Source organism: Lepisma saccharinum, chromosome 3, assembly GCF_977018435.1.
Source record: "Lepisma saccharinum chromosome 3, izLepSacc3.1, whole genome shotgun sequence".
Taxonomy (NCBI): Eukaryota; Metazoa; Arthropoda; class Insecta; order Zygentoma; family Lepismatidae; genus Lepisma; species Lepisma saccharinum.
The window spans coordinates 15477728-15501166 of record NC_139231.1 but is presented as its reverse complement, the minus strand read 5'-3'; the positions used below and the strand labels follow the sequence as shown (position 1 = coordinate 15501166).

General features: G+C 35.8%; 2 protein-coding genes across 8 annotated transcripts in view; one reads left to right on the top strand and one right to left on the bottom strand.

Annotated features, from left to right (window-relative positions):
* The first annotated feature begins 1917 nt into the window (after positions 1–1917).
* On the top strand, positions 1918–2286 carry LOC145985467 (uncharacterized). Its single transcript, XM_083119542.1, has one exon. It carries the CDS (start codon positions 1918–1920, stop codon positions 2284–2286), a length of 369 nt encoding a protein of 122 aa, XP_082975668.1.
* Positions 2287–3610: 1324 nt separating this feature from the next.
* Lrch (Leucine-rich-repeats and calponin homology domain protein) overlaps positions 3611–23439 on the bottom strand; it is a 238387-nt gene continuing 218558 nt past the window's right edge. For 5 of the 7 annotated variants that reach the window (XM_083118321.1, XM_083118326.1, XM_083118322.1 and 2 more), the window contains one exon: positions 15071–23173. In XM_083118321.1, the coding sequence (XP_082974447.1) occupies positions 22955–23173 (219 nt within the window). In that variant the 3' untranslated portion in view covers positions 15071–22954. Of the gene's footprint in view, positions 7093–11230; positions 11386–15070; positions 23174–23439 lie in introns of those variants that run through there. The other 2 variants (XM_083118325.1, XM_083118328.1) reach the window with 1 other exon arrangement.

The following is a 23439-nucleotide window of genomic DNA, read 5'->3' as shown; positions in this document are numbered from 1 at the left end:
GCTGTAAAATCTTCAAGAATAACTGAGATCGAAACTTGCCCTTCATACTTAGGCATCTTTTGACTTCTCATGCCAAAGTTGGTTGGAAACTTATTGAGTTTATTATACCTCAATTTGAGAAGAGTTTGTTCGGGAGTGGGCCTATAGTTTAAAGTGGGATCCGAATCACAGCTGTATTGAACACTTCATTACAAATACGAGGTTACCACTATGCTACTGGAGAGGCCCCAATTTAAGAAGAAATACTGATATATGAATGACAATAATGTTTTTCACTTTGTCACAGCTACAAAACAACTCACCCTATATATTTTAGTTGTTCATTATTTCTTCCCTGTTACCTCAACTGAACCAACCCACCGTAGGCCTGCAATGTTCGTCCTTTTCCGATATGGGACCATCCACACCCTCTCCTGGCATGTTGACAAAACATCTGCCTGGCGACACATCACCCTGGCCTGATCGTAGCCAATGCCAGCAAGGGTCCCAAGAGAAACAGGCGACCTTGAATCAGACTGTTTTATGTGGAGGAAAACTTTGTATTCTAATCGGTAAGGGATGAAGGATAGTCAGGTGCCATCAGTGAAGTCTGCTGATGTCCTCAGTGTTGCAAACTGCATGATTAAGTACCCATACCAGCATTGTAGCATGTCAACCAAGCAAGTTACAATTTTAATATTTTAACACTGTAATGACGGACGGGTCTTTTAGGCCCGGTTTCAATTTTTATACCTGTCTAATTTTTTAATGCTGCAAATTAATGTGTTCTCCTTCCGTGACTTTTCGTCAATTTCGAAGGCCTTTGAAATCATTTATTGTAATCTTTGGTTATTTTTTATGTTTGGTCAGAAATTGTATTACTCGCGTTGCAGACGGACGGGTCCTTTAGGCCCGATTTTAATTTTTAAAAATATAGGCCTATTTTTCTACTGCAGAAATATCCCTCTTTGCCTCTGTGACTTTTCAATAATAGTCACAACCTTGAAAAGCGTATTCCTGGTCCCCTTGGCTGAGTGGTTAGCACATCGCACTGTGACGTCAATGGTCCCGGGTTCGAATCCCCCTCGGCAATTTTCTTTGTAAATGTCCATTCATCAATTTCATCACTGATCCCCATCTTCGCAAATTAGCCAAGAGGCACAAACCGCGAAGTAAAATAAAACAAATCAATCAATTGAAATTCTATACAGTACCCTTTGCCTGTTCAGTTTACCCAGGAAAAACAAATAACCTAAGTTGCAGACGGATACTGCAGAAAATGTTTTTTTTTTTTGTTTGTTTGTCGACAATAGTCTGCATAACTATTGTTGGTTATTTCAGTTTGTTGGTTTCAAAACACAGGTGCCGCAATTTTCCAGAACTTTCTGAACGAATCTGCATGCACACTTTGTTTGGTGCAGAGCATCTGTGTAGTTTGGACGACGAATTTGTTAGTTCTCAAGAGTTCTTGTGTATAATTGAAGAAATACAATGGCTTGCGTACCAAATACACGAAAGCTTAGGTCTCGTGTCTCGTCTCCAGATAAGCTAGAAACCTATAAGAGATGTATTCGAGACTTGGACTGTTTACCTCCGAGAAACGTACATTCCTGATGGCATCATGACTGTATACGAACAACTGGTCAATTTTAGAGAGCGATGCCCTTTTATACAGTGCATGCCGTCGAAATCTGCTAAATACGGAATCAAGCTGTGGCTGATTTGTGACTCTCAAACAGCTTCTGTTTTGAAGGCTCAAATCTACAAAGGAAAGGAAGCTGGAGTTAATAGGGAGAAAAATCAAGTAGAGAGAGAGTAGTGAAGGACTTAGTGAAGGAAATCGAAGGCAGTGGAAGAAACATCACGTGCGATAATTTCTTCACCAGTGTATTTCTTGCAAGGGATCTACTTGCCAAGAAACTTACACTGGTCGGAACGATGCGAAATAACAAAGGAGAGCTGCTGCCAGAGTTTACTGCCACAAAACAGCGAGTGTGTTGCTCCACTTTGTTTGGATTTCAAGATGATCTGATGATATCATCATATTGCCCCAAGAAGAACAAGGTGGTGATTCTACTTTCTAAGTTCCATGAACAGCCAAAAATCAACGCTTCCACAGTAGAGCAAAAGCCTGATGTTATAATTACTTATAATAAAACAAAATTTGGTGTTGACAAATTGGACCAAATGGTGCGAAACTACAGTGTGAAACGAAAACCTCGGAGATGGCCAATAGTTATATTTCATGACATGATCGACTTCAGTGCACTAAATGCATTTGCTTTGTACCAAACAGTACATCCGTAAGAATTGGGAGCCAAATCGGGTAGACGTAGAAGGTTCTTGCAGTACCTGGGAAAGGAGCTCAGTGGCAAACTAGTAATGGACGAACAAACCAACGGGTGTTCTAATGAAGAGCAAGGTGTACAGAAGCAATCCAGAAGGAGGTGTTATATTTGTCCATCAAAAATCGATCTGAAAACAAGAACAGTGTGCTCGAAATGTATGCAAACGTTTGTACTCAGCATTCACGTGTTCTATATAACACATGTTAATTGAAGTTGTAAGTTATTCTTGACAAAAAGTAGATAATAAAAATATATAAATTCTTACAAATCATTACTGATAACTGGACGTATGATAAAAAATTTCCAAATGTAAGAAAACAATTACAATCAAAACTCAAGGGTTTCTTTATAACATATGTTATTCAATGTTTAAATTTCTTTTGTAAATCATGTTACATATTAGAAACATGTAAATGGTTAAATGTCATTAATAAATAACCTGAAACATTATTTTCAGTCATTGATATCAATTAGAAAATTTGAACGCCTGAAAAAAATGTATAATATTTCACCGGGTCGAATAGACCCGATCTGACAATAACGTATAGTCATTGTAGCCGTCGTTATAGTGTTAAAATAAGCCATAAAGTTTGAAAGCACATGAAACAAAAAAATGATTACTGACATGCATATGACATATTCTATGTAACATAGGCGCCAACTCCATGGGACTTGGGGGGCCTGAGCCCCTCCCAATGTTATCGATGTGGGGGGCAGAGCCCCCAAACAATTTTGCTTAAGAGAATCTAATGTATTATTTTGCTTCTCTTGTAAAGTTTAATCTGAATTGTGCCACATGAACTTAACTTTAAACACACATTTGAAATGTTCTAGACCATCAACTTTGGGGGCCTATGACCAGAGACACTCAAACACATGACTTATTACTATATACTAAGAATATAATTGTGAGTATTGTTAAAATTTTTACTAAAAAGAGTTTCAAAATAAGATGTGCATGAACTAGGATAGACGTTCGGGCTACAAATAGCTCTCACATGACATCCTGAACGAGGTCATTGATATATTAGGGAGATCTGTTTTGCGGTCCGTGGTAGCAGATATTAAAAGTCGGGAATATTTTGATATTATGGTTGACGAAACTTGTGACACATCCATCCGTGAACAATTGACATTTTGCATTCGAACTGTAAATGAAAATTTTAATATTTTTGAGGAATTCATGGGCTTTTACGAGATTCCGAACACAGAGGCCAAAACTTAAAAAAGGGAGGGAGGGAGTCATTCATTAATTTATTTCAGTGATCAGAGCCCCCCTGCCCCCCCAATAATTTTGATGAGTCGGCGCCCCTGCTATGTAATATAAACATTTCAGAGTGTTCAGTCTATTAAGACACCACCTCTCCATACACACATCTGCCAAATAGAGTTGATAACACTCACTGGCCGCGGTCACATTTTTTCCAAGCGCTTTGCGAGGTTAAAAGTTTCCCGGGCATGCAAATTTCTATTTGTTTTGTTTGTTTTTGCAGGAAGTTTGAGTGGTTATTTGCAAACCGAAAGCTTCAGGTACTGACATTGTTTACTATTTTCTACAGAAAGAACTACATGGTGCCAAAGTGGATTTGTGAATATTGCAATAAGTGAAAATCATGAAAACTGTTTCAATCATTTGCGTTCATCTGTTGCATTAAATATGTTTTTGACAACAGACCAAACAATGAGGTTCGAATAAATGAACAACTGTGCCGGACATTCACCTTTGATTGAATTCAGTCTTGAAGTACCCGAGATGTTAAGGAAGCAGTATAAGGTAGAGTGCTCATATTTCAGTATAACGTACCATGTAGAAGCAATGGATTTTTCCTAATTTCTCGGTATCTACTTCCCAACGAAAAATGTCACTGCACGCCACTGTTTGCTAGTGATTTAAAATTATAAGCATTTGCCGTATATTACAAACCCTAGCTGTTAGAAAACTACTTTGTCACAGAAGGCATCTAAAATTGCCCCTTTCTCATGTTCATACAAAAGAGCAATACAGTGTCATTTCACTGTACAAAATGTGGATGTTTGTTAAACACATAATATTTTATTTGATTATATTCATTCAGTGTCTGACAAGCATAAATTGTTGTATAAAAATAAACAGAACGTGAGTGGGAATTTGAAATAATTATTACCTCTTCTGGAAGTTAAATATTTGAGCCATTTTTACATTCTTTACCATACATTCCTACACATTTATGTATGCATTTCAAAAGTTAATGTTACAAAAAAAGACAAAACAATAAATGAGTCAAGAAAGAAATTTATGAACTGCTCTGCCCATTAAAACGCAGTAGCTGTCTACTCACCAAAAGCAGGGACCTAATAAAAATTCTAGTTTCATATTGTGTATTGAGTCCCCTAATTAGAATTTATTGATTTTGTTTATTTCACCTCACTTCTCTGCCACTTTTGGCTAAATGGGAAGATAAAGATGAGTGATAGGATGAAATTGATGAAGGGACACTCACAAAGAACAAACATTCCCAGGTTGGGATTTGAAACCAAAACCGCTGACATCGTAGCATGCTGTGATAACCACTCCACCACAAATTTCCAAAACTGCTCTTTAGTAAATTGGCCAAAGTAAATATCCTGAAATTACTAGGCACATTTTGTTGTGCGTTTGAGTTCTTATCTGAAATAATAGCAAAATATTACTGTATTTCCCAGAGACTATAATGTTCAGGTTGTCACTGAGCAACACCAACTTTAATTTTATTAAGAATCCCACTTCAGAGGTATTTGAAATATTCAAACAATCACTCTCACTCACAAAAGTACAAACACACACAACTATGAACCGGAAATAAACTTCAGCTATAAGACTCACTATATTACCATACTTTCAACATGCTATACAAAGTGCACTTATATGATGTTTTACACATATCTGAAAATATCACATTTACTTTTAAATAACTTATGTATACTCCAGTGGTTGGAAGAAAGATATAGATTGAACCCTAAAGTTCATTAACAGTAAATGAAGTTTGTAGTAGTGTGCATAATAATTGAAGGTGCTTGTGCTATTTTTATATTACTATTTGTTCAACTTGGAAAGAAGTCACTCAAATTTTACGCAATAATTTCTTTCCAACAAGGAGAAGAAAAAACATAGCACATAGTTTTATGAGAAACTTTAAAATATATACATTATATTAAGTACATAATGCTATACTACATATTTGCTAGAAAATCTTTACCATAACCCTTGCTTTTTTGCAGTAGATATATTAGTTAAGAATAATCAGTGTTGTTGAGCAAGATAATGCTAATAAGTTTGGAAGAATTAAATCAATCAATGACCATTGTGACATTAATACTGTGTCAAAGTTCACTTAAAATAAGAAGGGGGATGCACTTCTAATGCTGCTGTTATCACAATTACATTGTTGTGCTGCATTTCAAGAGTTCACTGAGTTTAAAAAGATTTTTATGTTTGTATTCTAACAAATTGACTAGTAAGTTTTTTGCTGAATACAAATGTGCTTTTTGGCTTTGCAGCAGTTTTTGCACTTAAATACAAATGTTTCCTCATTAAAATTATGTTCTACCGCAGTAACAGTTGCCTTGTAACTTTTTCGTCCACTTTTCTTTCATGATCTTGAGTGTTACATTATTATACATTTACACTGTGCATAAACTCATTTGGCAAGTGAGACACTGAAAAAGTTTACAACAAAAAACAGCGAAGGAACACACATGAAAATAGAATTCATGAATGACTTGTTTATAAAGGATATGGCAAATGTACATAAAAATATTTAAAACCAACCCACAGTAATCAGATGATACCTGATAAAAAGTTCGAGGACTAAAAATACTAATCTCATTGAAACAGACAACAAAATTAAAATTAGTTTTCTTTTAAAAAAGTTCTTAAATAGTTCCTATTTCTTTGACTGAAATGGGATCTTCCCCTACCTGAGTGAAGTTTTATTCTAGATCATGAATAGACTGACAAAATAAAATGATGAAGGACAGGTCTAGTAAACAATGAAAAATGGTAAGAAAAAAAGATAGAAAGTTACAACAAAAGTAAAATATTTCATGGCACTGTCAACATCATCACCTGATGAGGGTGACACCGAAACAACTTCCTGTCTACTTCAAAGCCAAATGTTGCAGACATTACCACATAGCATTTTTTTTTAATTACTTGCTAGTTCAAAAGTTAAAACCAAATTTATAATTAAAAATACCATAAATATTGTGAGAGCTGGGTGTAAGCTTGCAAATGAATGAAATCTCACAGTTATCATGTAGTAGTATAGAAAGAAAAAATGTTCCAAATTTTGATTAATAAGAATATAAGTAATAATAAGTTTCTGCTTTGCAAATAAGAAAAATTGCACAGCAATTAAATATACTTCTTACTACATAAGTTATCAGCTAACTATAGAATCTCTGGCTTCAATTTAATAATTACAGAAATAAATCTCGATATACAACAGACATGTTCGTTGACAATAATTACAACTGTACAATATATATATATATATATATATTATCTTTGGCACATGTTTATACTAGTGAATGTCATTATTTTTAAAAATACTGAGCACTTTCTGTATTTGATGCTATTCCCTGGGTATCGATGTCCTCCTGATTGGTACAATCAAATAATTATTCACAGTCTTAGCATCAAAACTTGAAGATCAACTGACTATAAAACCAGGAACAAATTCAATCATCCGTCAACATGTCACCCTGTTGTCGTGTGAGCCACATTTGGTATCACTCGTAAAGCAGTCTGAAAATAAATTGTACGAAAGGTTAGGTTACAATCTGAATCTTTGCAAAACATGCACATACCAGGGTGGTTCAATATGGAATCAACCTGACCTACTTACTGTGGTGGTATGGGTGCATGGAGGGATCAAAATCAAAAAGTTGTGTTCTCTAGTATATGCGTTCACGGATCCTCTGATTAAGGGGCACAAAAGCCTTGATGAAAGTTCAATCCAAACCCACTGAAAATCCCGCTAGTGTAATGTAAGCATAATTACATATATACATTCCAAATTCCATGCCATCAATGTTCTCTCCATGCCCTGCATTTCCCTTCTGTGTGGTTGAGAGACTAATTTACATATAACAAATACAAAATTCCTGATTTTTTCTCGACCTTTCTTTTATTTTTCGTGACCTTTTTACTTTTTCTTAACATTTATTTAATTGCTCCGTACTTATTTGGAAATTAAGAAAATATATATTTTTATTCAATAAAAACACTTACCACAAGACTGGTCAAGATGAAAACTGAAGCTGTTCTTTAACAAGAGATGTAGACTTCTTTTAATTATTATTAATGCATATGAAAATTAATGCTTCCGACTTCATCCAGGATGGGGAATTGCCACTTTACTTTACTGTTTGACCAGCGATCCGAGAGCTCTCGAGTTTTCTGCGCATCACCGAAGTAGCAGAGTCCAGTCATAAATTGGGGGAGTTTGCGGAGGCGCTTCTCTGAAACGCGAGCAGCGCGAGTGTCACATGGGGAAAGAAAGCAATGTTGCCAACCGGAGAATAATGACACAAGATATTGGAAGTGCTCTGGCCGTGGAGAGGTGTCTTTGCAAATGCTGAAGTCTTGAACGTAGCGCAAGTTCGGCATCTTTGACTCAACCTCAGAGGAAGCTGACCGGACCAGTATCTGGTTTCGGGCCACCACCATGGGGGTCTGGAAGGGGGACAAGGGGGGGGGGCATGAAAAATGAAAGTCAACCAAAAATTATGTATTTCACACACACAATTTCATTTTAGCCACAATAATATGTGTTAATCATTGCATGATCACCATAAATTCAAATTTAAGCAATGTTTTTTTATGGAACTGCACTATTTTTGGAGAAAATGTGCCTTGTTTGCTCCCCCTGGAAAAAATACCTTGTATACGTGAAACTGCAATTCTTTACCCTACTATCCTTCTTTTTTAAATTGTAAGAAGGACAAACAGCATGGCTGTGATACAAAATAAGTCCTTGTCACAATCCTTTACTTCTATGCATGTCCCTCAGTTTACGATACTTATGTTCTGGTGGATAAGCATCCTCGCAGATTGGTAACACTGTTCAACGTGCAACCGCAAACTGCGTTCTCCCGCCTGCCTTTCCCTCACGAACTTCCCCTTTTTCTTGGCACATTGCCAACTGGAGCTCTCGGATCGCTGGTCAAACAGTATTTAATATTTTTACAAAACTTCAATCATTCAAGGATGTAATTCTTAAGAAACAAAGTGAACATATCTTAAACACAACTCAATACAATTTTAGATTTCCAAATATTCAATTTTATCAAATCCCCGTACAGCTATATAACAATGTAAATTCACTATACTGTAAAATATAGCAAAAATTCTAGACTTTTTCTTGACTGGTAGCCACCTTTATATATTCAATTCATTCTGCAGCAACATAGAGGCAACGCAGTGAACGAATAAAGTATGTGGGAGTGTTAATAACAAGAAATTTGCTATAGAACGAAGTGGGATAGTCCAATTACATAGGAAATAATGCAACCCCCCCTAGTTTCTTGGAACTTTCATCAGGTTGCAAATACATCATTTTTCTTTAAGATTATAATATTATTTAATAATAACAATAAGATTCCGCTACACTAAATTTGTAAATGAAATTATTACATATAAATACACCCTGGCCATCCACGTGTATGCTTATGTTCTCAAGCGGAATATACTGAAAACCAGATGACATCATGTATATGTTTTCATATATGACTGAGTGAGTGAGTGAGAGAGCCAAATTATCCTCTCACTCCACTTGTCCTGGTTTCCTGAGGAGGGAGTGGGGAGAAAAAGAAAGGAAGGGGAGGGGGTAGAAAGAGAGAGAAAATAATCTTATGTGGGGTTCATATTGTTGTCCCTATATGTTTGTGATTGCACCTTCATCCATCTTCTCTTACCACCATTCATCCTCATGTTTGTAATTAGCCAAAGGGGCAGAAAAGTGAAGTAAAAATAAACTAAATCAATCAATCAGTTATTGTGATAGCAAAAATTCTTGACCACAATTATAATTTTTGACTTTTTATTACTTCTTGACCTACTTCTTGATTTCGTTTTTGTACTCTCTCTCTCTCTCTTGGCTTTCATGACTCGTAAATATCCTACTATGGCAACATTCTCAATATTTCAGCTTTCGTAATTAAAAAAAAGTAGACAGCAGTTGATATTTTGCTCACAACTTGGTGAAGCATAAATTCACAGAACATGAACAGCAGCTATTACATTTGTTCATCTTGTTTGAGACAAAATTCTAACCAGCAGCAAGTATTGAGATTTTCTAGACTTTAGAAAGTTCTTTCATAGGGGAGCTTCTTTATCTGTACCTTCACTGCACCTGTTGCAGCCTCCTGTTTAGACAGAAATCTGCGACTTAGACGTCATCATCCACATTCCTTCCACGTCCGCGTCAAAACTCCAAAGTTTTGGGAACGATGGGGAGTTTTATTACCTCGGACAGGGGATGAACATACGGTAGACACTATGATAGAATATTCTGCATTTTTTCTTATACAATATAAATACAAAGGCTGTCGCAGAGAAGGTGAGACAGACTTTTTCCTGGCTTGGCAACACTGCCTATGGTTTCAGCACTAGTCGCACCGTGCAGGATGGCTCATTCTGTTTCCGTAGCAAGTTGTCACATGTTGCGAAACCACATTAGTGAGCAGCTGTGTTGATTTACGTGGAACGTGTTTTGTTTACCTCTCCAAGTTTTTGTGTATAACTTTGCTTTTCGCGATGAGTATTCAAGATGAACAGTGACACACCATAAAATTTTGTTGGCGTTTAGGGCAAAGTGCTGCGGAAACATATGCAATGTTTCAACAAGCATATGCCGATCAAGACAGACTGAGTACAGCCACAGTGTACTGATGGCACAAGTTGTTCGAAGATGGGCAGGAATCAGGCGCTTTGCTTCCACATCCTGGACAAAGACCGTCTGTGATTAACAAGACGCTAGTGAATAATGTTGCAGCAATTATTCGTGATGATAGGCATATGTCTGTGCGAGCACTAAGTGCACATTTGGGCATATCGAAGGACACCGTCCACCGAATTTTGCATGATCATTTGAAAAGGAAGAAGGTTTGCTCCGCATGGGTACCGCATTTTCTTACAGCAGAACAGATGCAGCAACGTGTGGATGTTTGCAAGTTTTCTTCAGTTCGCTACCTGACGACGAATTTTCAAGGACATTCACAAAGTGGCAGGAGCGTATGGACACTTGCTTAGCTGTCAATGGTGCCTATTTTGAAAAAGATGTACGTCTACTCGATATGACTGATTCTGAATAAAAATTTTGTGGTTTGTAATTTTTTTGTTTCATTTTAATGATTCTTGGAGGGATCCATGTACATGCTTGTCTTTTAACTGCTACGCAGTCACAACTTTTTGACCTTTTGCGCTCATTTTGGTCTCAATCGGCAGATAATGAACCAAATTTTCACCACATTTGCTAGCCAATGGAGGTTGCTGTTTTCCTATACAAGAATTAGTCTCACCTTCTCTGCGACAGCCTTTGTATATCTATCATCAAAAGTGGTATTGGGTGTGTATTAAGGGATTATGTCAGCAGCAGTCAATTAACACTTGAAGTGATATTTTAGAAAAATATAGAAAAAAACAGAATTTGAATGATATTTCTAAATATTATACCAACAAAATGAACCCCCCTTCTCTCTCACACACATAATTTACCTTCATTTCATACAGATAAGCTTTAGAAAAAAGGATTTCATTTACAAAGCCCCCTCCCACAATAACCTGTGAGCCCCCCCTGGAGATACATTCTGTCTGTGGGCCTGACTTGGTAACACATCTTTAAACAAGATGAACAAACAACAACAAATAAAAAGTGACTGACCTTTAGAGATACAGCCTTAGAACTTCCTATGTGCACTAACATGCATTAGCAGCTGTTGATCGTCCAGTATGAAACCGCAGTAGCTCTGACACAGTGACTGCCACTCTCACAAGGCCTCTTCCTTCCAGAACGTCGGCCGCGCAGCACACCAAGTTCTAAAATAGTAATAAGAAGGAAAGCAATTAGTCACAATAACCAGAATGGGCCGTACCGATTCAAATGGACATCTGATACAAAATTTAGTGATACACCTCCACAATCGATGCACGTGACTATGACTTTGATGGCATTTAGAAACGTATTTTACAAAAATCATAACTAATTCTCTAGCCATCTTAAACCTGAAGGTTTATGGGTGCAGCAACACAAGCCCCTGCCCTTCTGGGGAAGATCAATCCAATCTTTTCCATCCTTACCGATTTCCTTTAGGTCTATCTTAACATTATCCCTCCATATTCGTCTTGACCTTCCTACAGGTCTCTTACCGTCAGGTTTCCCAACAAAAATCCTGTAAATTCCTGTTTCCTCTCCAATTCATGCCCCATGGCCTGCCCACCCAAATCTTCTTGATTTAATTATTCTAATAATATCTGGGCATGGATACGAATTATGTAACCTTCTTCACTCACCTCATCCCTATTAGATCCAAATATTTTCCTAAGGATTTTATTTTAAAATACTCTTAATCTATGGTATGTGAAATTTGTCTTTATATTTATACGGCAATGCAAAAATGGTTAATATAATTACACAATATTTACAAAAAGGTAGGAAAAACTGACATTAATTTTACCCACAAACCAATATGCCAACCATCATTACCTCTACCAAGTAATTGCCACATATGAAGTTTGATAGCTATACAAGGTACATGGCTAATTATTCACACAACTTCACTGGTCACCAAATATGGCAAGCTGTATAATGAGTTTTAGGAAATCATATTATAAATACAGACATGGATAACAACACATAAGAAGGAATATTCCCCTTCATTCTAAGTAGTAAATGTCAGTTGCAGATTAGAGTGGCAGCATGTGTAAAACTTTACGCAAACCTGCCTTTGACAAGAATTGGTTACTTTCATTGCTACATATTGGTTGGAATGTGAACTTCTTTGTTTCTATAAAAACAATTTTTTCATTCTAGTTTTGTGTCTGAAATCTGATTTTCGTGTCTATAAAAAGTGGTTAGAAATGCATTTTTTAATAAATTTTGTCATTGTTTAGACAAAAAAGTAGAATAAAAAAATATATTCACAGAGTACAAAAGAAGCAATTCCAATAATATACTATATGGATATACAGGGTTATTCAAAATGATGGACTCACTCTCATTCATGTATATTTCCTTGAATATACATTGAATGTGAATAATATACATACAATAGAGAGAGGAAGGTCTAAAGTTTACAAACTTACAATAGAGGTTATAGTTGATTGATTGATTGATTTGGTGTTTTAAGTCCACTTTATGCATGGTAAGGCTAATTGGGACTGGACCTACAGTTTAAAGTGGGATCTGAACCACTTGTGCCTCAACCGGGTATCGAACCTGGGACTCCTTGATTACAAGGTGACGACTCTATATAGAGATTATAGATTTTCAATATGGCCACCGTCTGCCGCACGGCAAACATCTAAGCAGTAGCCGAACTCATCCCACACACGAAGATGCGTCTCTTGCGCGTTACTGAGTTCACCACAGCTGTGATACGGTTCCACAGGTTGGCCCGAGTTGTTGGTAGAGGTGGTACATACACTGCTTCGTTGACATACCCCCACAGAAAAAAGTCACATGGCGTGAGATCAGGAGATCTCGGGGGGGCCACAACAGAAGAGCCAGGTCTTCATTTCCCATACGACCTATCCATCGTTGAGGAAGGGCTTCATTCAGAAATCCTTGAACAGCAAGGTACCAATGGGGCTCCATCTTGTTGAAAAATGAAGTTTTGGGAATCTTCATTAAGTTGAGGAAAAAGCCAGTGTTCCAACATGTCCAGATATGTAATCCGTGAATCTTTCTGTGCGATAAGGCACAAAACACTTTACCTTTGGTGAGTCTCTCTCATGTGGCAGTGTTGCACGGGGATTTTCCAGACCCCATATGCGAACATTGTGCCTGTTGAGTTGCTTGAGTTGCTGTTTTAAGTCCACTTTGTGCACAGTAAGGCTAATCGGGACTGGACCTACAGTTTAAAGTGGGATCCATTGTGCCTGTTGACTTTTCCGCTAAGGTGAAACGTCGCTTCATCACTGAACACTACGCGTGGGAGAAACGGGTCATCCTCCATTTTTTTCTGGCATGTTCACACAAAATTCAATATGCTTTTGTTTGTCAATCCCGAGAAGTGCCTGTACAAATTGTAAGCGGTATGGCTTGTACAGTAAACTGCATCTCAAAACTCGCCATATAGTTGGTTGAAGTATTCCAAGTTCTCTGCTAGCTGCATTGGTTGACTTTCTAGGACTGCGCACATAACTGTCTTCAATTCGTATCACGTCCTCCTCTGACACACATGGTCGGCCCTTGCTTTTTCATTTGCAGAGACATCCAGTTCGTTGAAATTGGTTAAATCAACAGCATATGCTCTTCCTAGTTGGTGGTTCTATGCCGAATCGGAGACGGAATGCCCGCTGCACTGCAGTTGCCGACTCAATTTTGCCGAACTCAAGACCTCCGAAAACCTTATGCTGCACGGTGGCCATCTTACTCGGAACTGAACTGAAGCATGGTTTGTGGCGCAAGTGGCTCTAGTGGTAGTATTCAAAACTTTAGACCTTCCCCTCTCTCTTGTATGTATATTATTCATATTCAATATATATTCAAGGAAATATACATGAATGAAAGTGAGTCAATCATTTTGAATTACCCTGAAATTTGTTTGTTCATGTGAGGACAAGGCATAATCTTTATGAAAATGATAGCAGCATATTACAGAATTGTTACTATTGCTTCTTGAAATAAGGACCACACTACGGTTGGAGTGTTTCACTGCCAAGGTTTTTTCTTCTATAGAGAACTTATGCTCATAATTTTATAAATGAAAATAACAAATTAGACTTGAATTACATTTGCAGCTTATCTAGAAGTTCACTAAAGATTTCCAAAATATGATTGACTTTTTACAGCACATTAAGAACAATATTCATTATTCAAAAATAAAAAATAAAAGTAAAGTGCTCCCCTATGCTTTGCACCACGCCATGAAGGTGAACAGGGGGTGTAGAGTTAGGGCCTCACACTTTCTTGATCACGGCTGAAGGTGGGAGTGATGTGATCAGCACCACACCCCTGGCCACCTTTACCCCCAACAGTTTCCTCCAGTTAACAACTTTATACGATGCTGGGTAGGTGCCAGAGCTGCTTGAACAGGTGGAAAAAATCCCGGTTCTCCCCCGTCGGGGATCGAACCTAGGTCTCTTGCATGGTAGGTAGATGCCCTAATGACTGAACTACCGTGGCTAGTAATATTCATTTATAATATTCATTATTCAAAATTCGGTCTCCTTTATTTTCTGCAATATGCCATGATCAGAATATCAATTCTTTCTTGATCTATTATTACTATTATTAAAAATGTTGTTCTAATACAGTGGAATCCCAACTTTACATTTCCAGATTCTGCTCCTTCCTAAGTTCTAGAGCAAGAGTCTCCTCTATAATTTAGTAATTAGCAAGTATATTTTAAAAAAACATATTTTCCCACAAAACTTAGTTATATGCAACATTTTCTAACTAATTCTTCATTACAGAAAGGTGCACCAAGAAAGTTTGCTTTTAGGGGACAGCTGCACCTTTGACAGAAACAAAGATGGGAGCAAGAACAAAACAATAATAATAACTTCTTGTTTTCTTTATTGGCTGAAAGAATAAGAGTACCTAACAGCTGTCTGAAAACACCAGAAAAAAAATTACACCTAACAGAAATGCCATACAGGAACATATCGTACACAAAAATCACACACTCATGCAAATTAAAAATGTCTTCACTAGACAACACAAATTGTAACTAACTAGAATTACACATCTGTTCGTAGCATCGCATTAACAATAATGTAAAAATGGAAGCAATATATAAATAAAACAAACAAAAACTTCCACATGTTTTTCTCCAATATTTCAACAAAAAATAGTTAGCCTGTGCCAGCAGTCCCTAACACTTAGTAATGAAATACAATTCACTAATGCAAATACTGAAAAATAATGCCCATTCAGTACTTTTATGTAGTAAAAAAATGTTTAATAATAATAATGAGATATACAAATCACTGGTTGAATACTATTTTGTCGTATGTCCTGCACTAACTCTTCAGGAGAGCTGATTGAAGTTTGATGTGTGTGGATTTTGAATACACTACACAATTTTGACAAACATTTTATGAATATTGATAATTCACACATTTGGCATTCAGATATGTCACTTTGGAATGTGAACCATTAACATATACGGAAGATGATAACGTCAAGTCATTTCCAACAAAAAGTAGATACACGACAAAATGGTATTCAACCAGTGAAATGACCAGCATTTCATGAATAACCTGACATGCCTTCATCTCCTTATTTAATGTATGTCTCATGAGATAGTTTGAGAATAAGGAACAGTCTATTTAGAAATAATACAAAAACAAGTTACAAGAATTATATGTATGTTATGTATAAATGTATCTATAAATGTTATGTTCTTATCCATATGTCACATGGATAAGAACCACAGCACTGAATTATAGATTATTTATAGTTGCATCAGGCCAAATGAAACAAATTCTGTTAAAGTACCAAACGGTCTCATAGTTATCTTCATGCTTACACACTTAACAGAAATACATAATTTGGAAGCAATACGTTCTCACATGAAAATTCATATTTTAGTAGTAGCTCTAAACAAACACATAAAAGCACTTGCATATATTACTGAAATTTGTTTTAAGAGGCAATTTCACATCTTAACGAACAAAATGCAATATCACTTAAAAAGTCTATATATATGTAGAATTAACATTAAGAAACTTGCACTTTCTGACATAATACATTCTTATAACTCTCGCCTCATCACAGTGCAAGTTAATACTTGAATATTGTCTTACAAATGTCACAAAGTCGGTCACCTATCCTGTAGAAATAGAATCCTACTATCCTGTGACAATCCCACAAGTGTTTGCTTTGAAGGCACAGCACTATGTAAGAGCTGAGATTCATATATTTCAATGTTTATGAAAAAATGCTTTCTTACAATATGCACCATAATAAATTGTATCAAATATTTATCAGTAAGTCTCTTAAGAAGTTGGAAGTTAAGTAGCAAGTTCGTAAGCTCAAAGAATAACAAATTACCTCCAAGGGGTTCTTTCATCCAAATAAGTAATTGGCACACACACTATCACACAAATATACCTTTCCATGTTTACATAACAAATGAACTAAAAATAAAAATAAAATCATTTATTCAATTTTCTTCATGTCACATGGAGCAGTAACTTATTATAGAACATTTTTAACTATGCTGAGATATTTGCCCCAAACTATACTTGAAAAAATTAATAGTACAGAGTTCGATGTTATTTCATTTTTCCAATGTAATCCACTATGAGGGACCAATTTGTGAAACGTGGGTGGGGGATAACAACATAAATGGCACAATTGGAAATTCAAATTATTTTAACACTTAATTGCAATCTCTCCTTCAGTTTCGAAACTATGTTGTCCGGGATAATAAAAAATATTTTCTTTGGAATTTGTTACCCCCCCCCCTTCCCTTCCTGGCTCAGAGACCCAGTCTGGGCATAAGTTATGCTCATGTAGGTTAGTAAGAACTGGATTAGATGTATCTGAACCACTGCACAATGTACTTCCAATAGGAATTGAACCTAGGACAACTTAATTACAAGGGTTAGCCATTATGTTATCAGGGAGGATGGGGCCATCACTTTTGTTTCTCTATTAATTATTCATTCCCAATTAACAACTGCAATTAACCTAAGCAGGCAGAATATGTGATCTTTAACATTAATGCAAGTGATCAAAAAGATTACTGTAAGCTGTGCAAAATCTTAATGCCATATTAAAAAGAAAAGCAGATTCACTAATTGGCATGCTTAACACACCATTATGATATTCATCAGCCTTGCAGAAAGTATTAAAAGGTAAAGGCTCTGTGCATACAGCACCGTGGCATGAAGGCACATTTAGGGGATGTGCACATATTCTCGAACTCTGCCACTTTGGAGGTGATGTGATGACCACCATGCTCCAGCCACCTTTACCCTCCACCCCCCAGGTACCAACTGATTTGAGGCTGGATGAACCCCCTGGGCTGCTTTATGCTGGGACAAGGTCAGAAAAATTGCGACCTTTATCATTCAACCCACGAATTGAACCTGGGTCTCCCACATGGCAGTCAGATGCCCTACTGACTAGATCACTGTGGTTCTATTGTAGAGAATATTACAGTGGGATATTAATTACTAAAAGTTATTTTTAATTTAACTAATGCACAAGCTTCTACCTTATCACATCTAACGTGTGATCATTGTGTGATTAAAAAAAACAGACTTCAAAATTCAACAGATGGCAGCACCGAGGTATCAGTCAGTTATTCTTGATATATCCCCACGGAAGTGTGTGAGAAGCAGTTATACAAAGAAGTTTGCTATTGAAATGTAGACATGAAATGACCATTCTTTGAGATGTCTGTCTTATTTCTCATTGCATAAATTTCCCATTCCTGGTTTGCAAAGAGCATTTTTGCCCAGTGACATATACTCGCACAACATGGGTACAAAACAGTCAGCAAAAAACAGTTTTTCATCTTCTTTGTCATTTTCTTTAAAACTGGTTAGTAAAGTGACTACATTTTTCATGATGGATGCAGTAAATGCAGTTTAAGTATCACGTACGTAAAGTTACGTGTTTCCGTATTGCACAATTGGATAGTTTTTCTGATTAATTTCGAAGGCTCACGACCTTCATTCACAAAGGTTACGGCATCTGGAGAAGATCTGCCATATCCTTAGTAAATGAAGGCAGTAAGCCTTCGAAATTAATTGGAAAAAAACTATCCAATTGAGCAACGTGGAAACACGAAATTTCACGTATGTATGACTACATTATGTTTTCATGACTGCAATTTGTGATTTCTTTCGTTATTGTGGTGGGGGGAGGAGGGGGAAGGGAGGTAGAGAGGCATAATGACTTGCTGATGTAAAACAGAGTTTTTATTGTTCAATCACAAATCAGAAATTCTTTTTAAAAGTTTTACTAGTCTACTGTAACCCATTACTGTAATGATAAAGTAGGCCAATTATAAAAACATTTCTTGAGCAATGGTTTTCTGTTTATGACCGAAAATTTAAATATTATAGTTTGAGAGGCAGGTTTTCTTCTCTGCTTTCTACTGGTACCCACCACTTTATGTTACCAAGTCACTTTTGTTTACATTACATCAATCTTGATTTTTCTTACTGCAAAATGAAAACATTGTCTAATCTTCATGAAAAATATTAGTGTGACTGTGGGGATGTTGAATGCCAAGTATTATTTTTTTCATGAAATTCCAGTTTCACTTTTAGAAATGTTAATTTATCAGTAGATAATGCAATTTATTACAATTTCTTCTCTTACAGTGAAGACAGAAGATATATCAAGTAATAAACGAGTGAATGAAGTGTGTCAGAACTGCCTTCTGTTGTAAAGTAGTGACACTGCTTTTTTCTCATCCCTGTTACATTTGAGTTGTTATAGTCTACATAATGCACAATTTTACAAATGTATCTTTGCATATCGGATGCAAATAAAATGTTTGTTCTCTATTAGTATTAGCTATAGAAACAGTTTGAGACAACTGTTTTCTCTGACCAGTATTTAAAGTTAAAATTTAGTGTTATTGTCTAATTCTTACTGCACACTTTCAACAAAAGTTCAATTTCAAACACTACACCACATAATGTTTTTACGTAAGCTATATATGAAACAGATTGCCTTTGAGGCCAAAAATGATAAAAAAGAAAAGGTTCAACATAAATCCTAGTAATGACTGAAGATTCTTCTAGCTGTTCCTGTGAACACAGACATTTACAAGCAAAATATACATTATATTACAACTAGATTCTACAATAAACCCTAATAAAAATCTTAAAGTGCTTGACATTAACTAAATACAGTGGAATCTTGATTTTACATTTTTCAGGGGGACCAAGATGAAAAAAAATTAAAATTTGGGAAAATGTAAAATTGAGGAAAATTTTATAGCATCTTAATATGAAGGTATAATGCAGGAAAATGTAAAATCTGGAAACTTAAAATTGGGGTTCCACTGTATAACAAAATATCCTACTTTGGTCTAACTACAATAAAGTTTTAACGTGGCACAAACAAAAGTATGAGGAGTTAGCATAAACAATCACAATAATTTTTTCCATCAAAGAATAATCTTGATACTTGGTACTCAGAACAAGATATTATACCTTCAGTCTTAGTAATTCCATCTTGCAATTAGATGTTTAAAGTAGGTGGAAATCTTATGCATTTAATTTACAAAGCAAAATATGTTATATTTGCATACACATTTGTGAACATATTTTATACTTATTTTTAAAAATCAAGCTGCCGTTGGAAAACATTTATTTTCAATGAAACCAAGAAAAGTCAATTTTCTTTAATGAGAGGAATATGTTAGTGATATTTTACTTACGAAAAGGAATGAATACATGAACAAAATTGCAACATTAACAATAGTATTAGAATATAACAAAAGTAGTAGTACAAAATTTCAGTCTTTCCTTTTTCAGTGCCATGTACAAATATACATTTCACGCTGCAAAAATTGTGAAAATGTATAAATATTATTTATACTGTGTTTATTGTGTCCCTGAACATGAATGTTCTTCAATAATATAAAAATAATAATATGTTGATCTAGCCGATAACAAAAATGTGAATGATTCTCACAATAAGTAATTTTAACTGATCCTATGGTTGCAAAAGGGAACAAAAACCTTACTGCACTGGAAAACTATCATGAGTGGGTTTGCAACAAAAATATGGTACAAACAGATTCACAAACTCCGACGAGATTCTAGGCTGTGTAGAGAGGAAAACCACCTAATTATGTTTATGAAGTTTCTATTCTTCACAAACACAGTGTTTGCTTTTACTGTATGAATGTGAATATTTGTTACAACTTGTGCTCTGCTGATTTAAGAAAAAAATATACAAGAATATAAGGCATATATGAAATAAACATCAAAATTAACCCTGCCAAACATGATTCCTTAGAATGCTAGAAATTTTCCTATTGAAAACTAGGTAAAATGACACATATCTTGTTATGTCCCCCAAATTTTAGGATCGACCTTGGTCCTTCTTCAGGGATGAAGGAAAAAAGTCACAAAAAGTTAAAACATGGTTAAATAGTTTTAAAAATATATTTTTATACTTTTAAAATCTTTTTAAACTATTTTAACCCTTCTATAAATTATTTTCCTTTCATTCCTAAAGAAGGACTGACGTTAGTCCCAAAATTTGGAGGACATAACAAGGTACATGTAATTTGTAATACATGATGTGAAATATAAAGTTTCTTTTATTACAAATTTTTGTTAGGTCTCAATTGGATATGTAATCTACTGATAATGTAAAGTTTACTAGCAACACATTTGCCTTCTTAATATTATGCACTAGAAACTTATAAATTAGTAACATTTACCTTTGGCATAAGATTTTGGATAAACTTGTTCAAACTAGAATTACTTTTGGCTCAGGTGTGACAAAAACATCACTCAATAACTAATCTAGTACATATTCTGACTAGAAAAAATAAATATAATTGTGACTATATTATATAGAAGAGTCTGTAACTTTCTAACAGGTTGAGAGTTTTCAAACTCATAACAAATTGCGTAAACTATCAATGCCACTTCACGAAAAAGTACAAAGTGAGTATAGGTGGCATTTTGAAAGTATGTGGGTGCCCTGCTGGGGAAGGAAGAAAGCAGAGAGGAGGGACTCAAAAGTTAACTTGTGGCGCAACAGCCCTTGAGGGAGAAGGCCTACCTACTGGCACATGCCTCAGCAATCATCCAACAAGTTACATGATGTGTGGTCAGCATGACGAATCAACAGTCGTTGTCGTAGGTTTTCTATGACTGGATTACGTTGTTTATTCACAAGTCCCTAATTTTCTCATGATGATGGGTGGCCAACGGTCCCTTACACTGGCTGAAATCCCCAGAGAAAAGCGGTTATGCTTTTTTCCCAGGAGGCTCGAACCAGCACGTTTTTCATAGCCTGACGCCTTAGACAGCATGGCCACTGTGTGGAACTAAACTCAAAAATTGAGTGTTCAATGGCATCTACTGAAACCTCCCATGATAGATTTCCTAATTTCAAACAACTTTTGCATGGAAGATTTGTTTTTTCAAACACCCAAGAACATAGACCAAACCAAAAGATATTTCCTACAAAGGTTTTCCCAAAGTAAGAGATCTATCAACCGAGGTGCTATTCGACCTTCTTTACCATTTGTAATTGTCGAGATACCTCTTGGACACGAGGGCCTCCCTGTAGCGCTGTCGCCTTGTAATCAAGGGGTCCAGGGTTCGATACCCGGTGGAGGCTTACTGTGCATAAAGTGGACTTAAAACACCAAATCAACAAAATCTTGGACATGAAATATGTTCAAAATATCACATCTTAAAATTGATTTTCATAAAGAGACATTGATAGTTCATGCAATTCAGTATTCAACTTGAAACTATTAGCCTGTTATGAAATTGTAGTCTCACCCTGCATACTACAGTGATTTACAGTAAGAATGAAAAGGACAAACTTCATGTATTCCGAACCTATACTCACACTATATGATTACTGTGATACATAGTGATAGAATGAAAAATCATTGCCCAAGGCAAATTAACAGCTTCTTTTACGTATACATACTACTCATTAGACTGCATGTTTAAAAGTTTAAAAATTTTCTGCAGTTTACTAGATATACAACTATAAGAAAAAAGATATGTGTAAATACAATACAAAAACTTTTTTGTTGTAAAATGCACTACAACACACTACTTGTGAAGACATTTCTTAAACAATGAACAAATATAAGAAATAAAAAAAAACATCAAACAGCTAAACTATTATACAATAAAAATGTAAATAGTTGCTCATATCATATTCCAATTTGAAAGGAATACATACAAAAATATAACAACTTTATTAACAAAAAGAATAAAATAAAAAGTTTGTACACAAGATGTGACTTGTTGAAACAAAGCATAATTGTTGGCACATATACACTCAAAATTTTGTTTACGTGGTCAGAACCAAATAATGAATGTGGAAAAATGCACAGAAACTTTCTTAGCAATACTTGAAATGAATATAAAAACAGTTACAACACCACTGTATGTCTACTGCTCCATTTCTTAAAAAGCAAACCTAGGCAAATAAGATTTGTAGTTTCATATACATATATAAGCTGAACTGACATCAATGTTTGTTTTGTTTATTACATGGAAAGGTGAACAATACGAGGCACAAATGTGTGTATAAAATACTATCTTCATATAACACTCTTTATGAAGGATACACAATAAAATAATGCCTTGTACAATAAAACACAGTTTCTTGTTTAAATATATGTATAAAACTTTAGCTTATCATAAAAACGAAGGAACAAGTTTATATGGAATGCAATGCTTCACCCTCAGATGCAGAATTTCTTCAATCAGGTGGAGGGAAGAAGTAGAGAAGTAGCAAGGTCCCTACAAAGAATGCTAGGCACACGAAAGACACCACATTGTCTCTAGTCCTTGCACTGATATAGTCTAAAAGTGCAAGGGTACGTTTGGGCGAGCTTTTCAACAGAAGCCTCTCGACAGTGTTTAAAACGGGGCCTGCACTGAATTCCAGGACAATTTCATCGCTAGGGCACAGGTATTCCTGCAACGAAAGGTGCAGGCATGAGAACATGAAGGCGGAAGAATCAAGTTAACTTTTTCTTAAGCCAAAAACAACTACTTTGGACTAATGTTAAGCAACGACCCTGTTACAACAATCACCTACTTAAAGCTGAGGAAAATGACACTGTGGACAGTGACTAATGTTTACTTCAAATGTTACTTTGCCCCTCCCGGAGTAAACTTCTCATACAGAACTTGTTACTAAAGTAATGAAAATATGTCTTTCCTTGTGGGAAAAAAATCTTT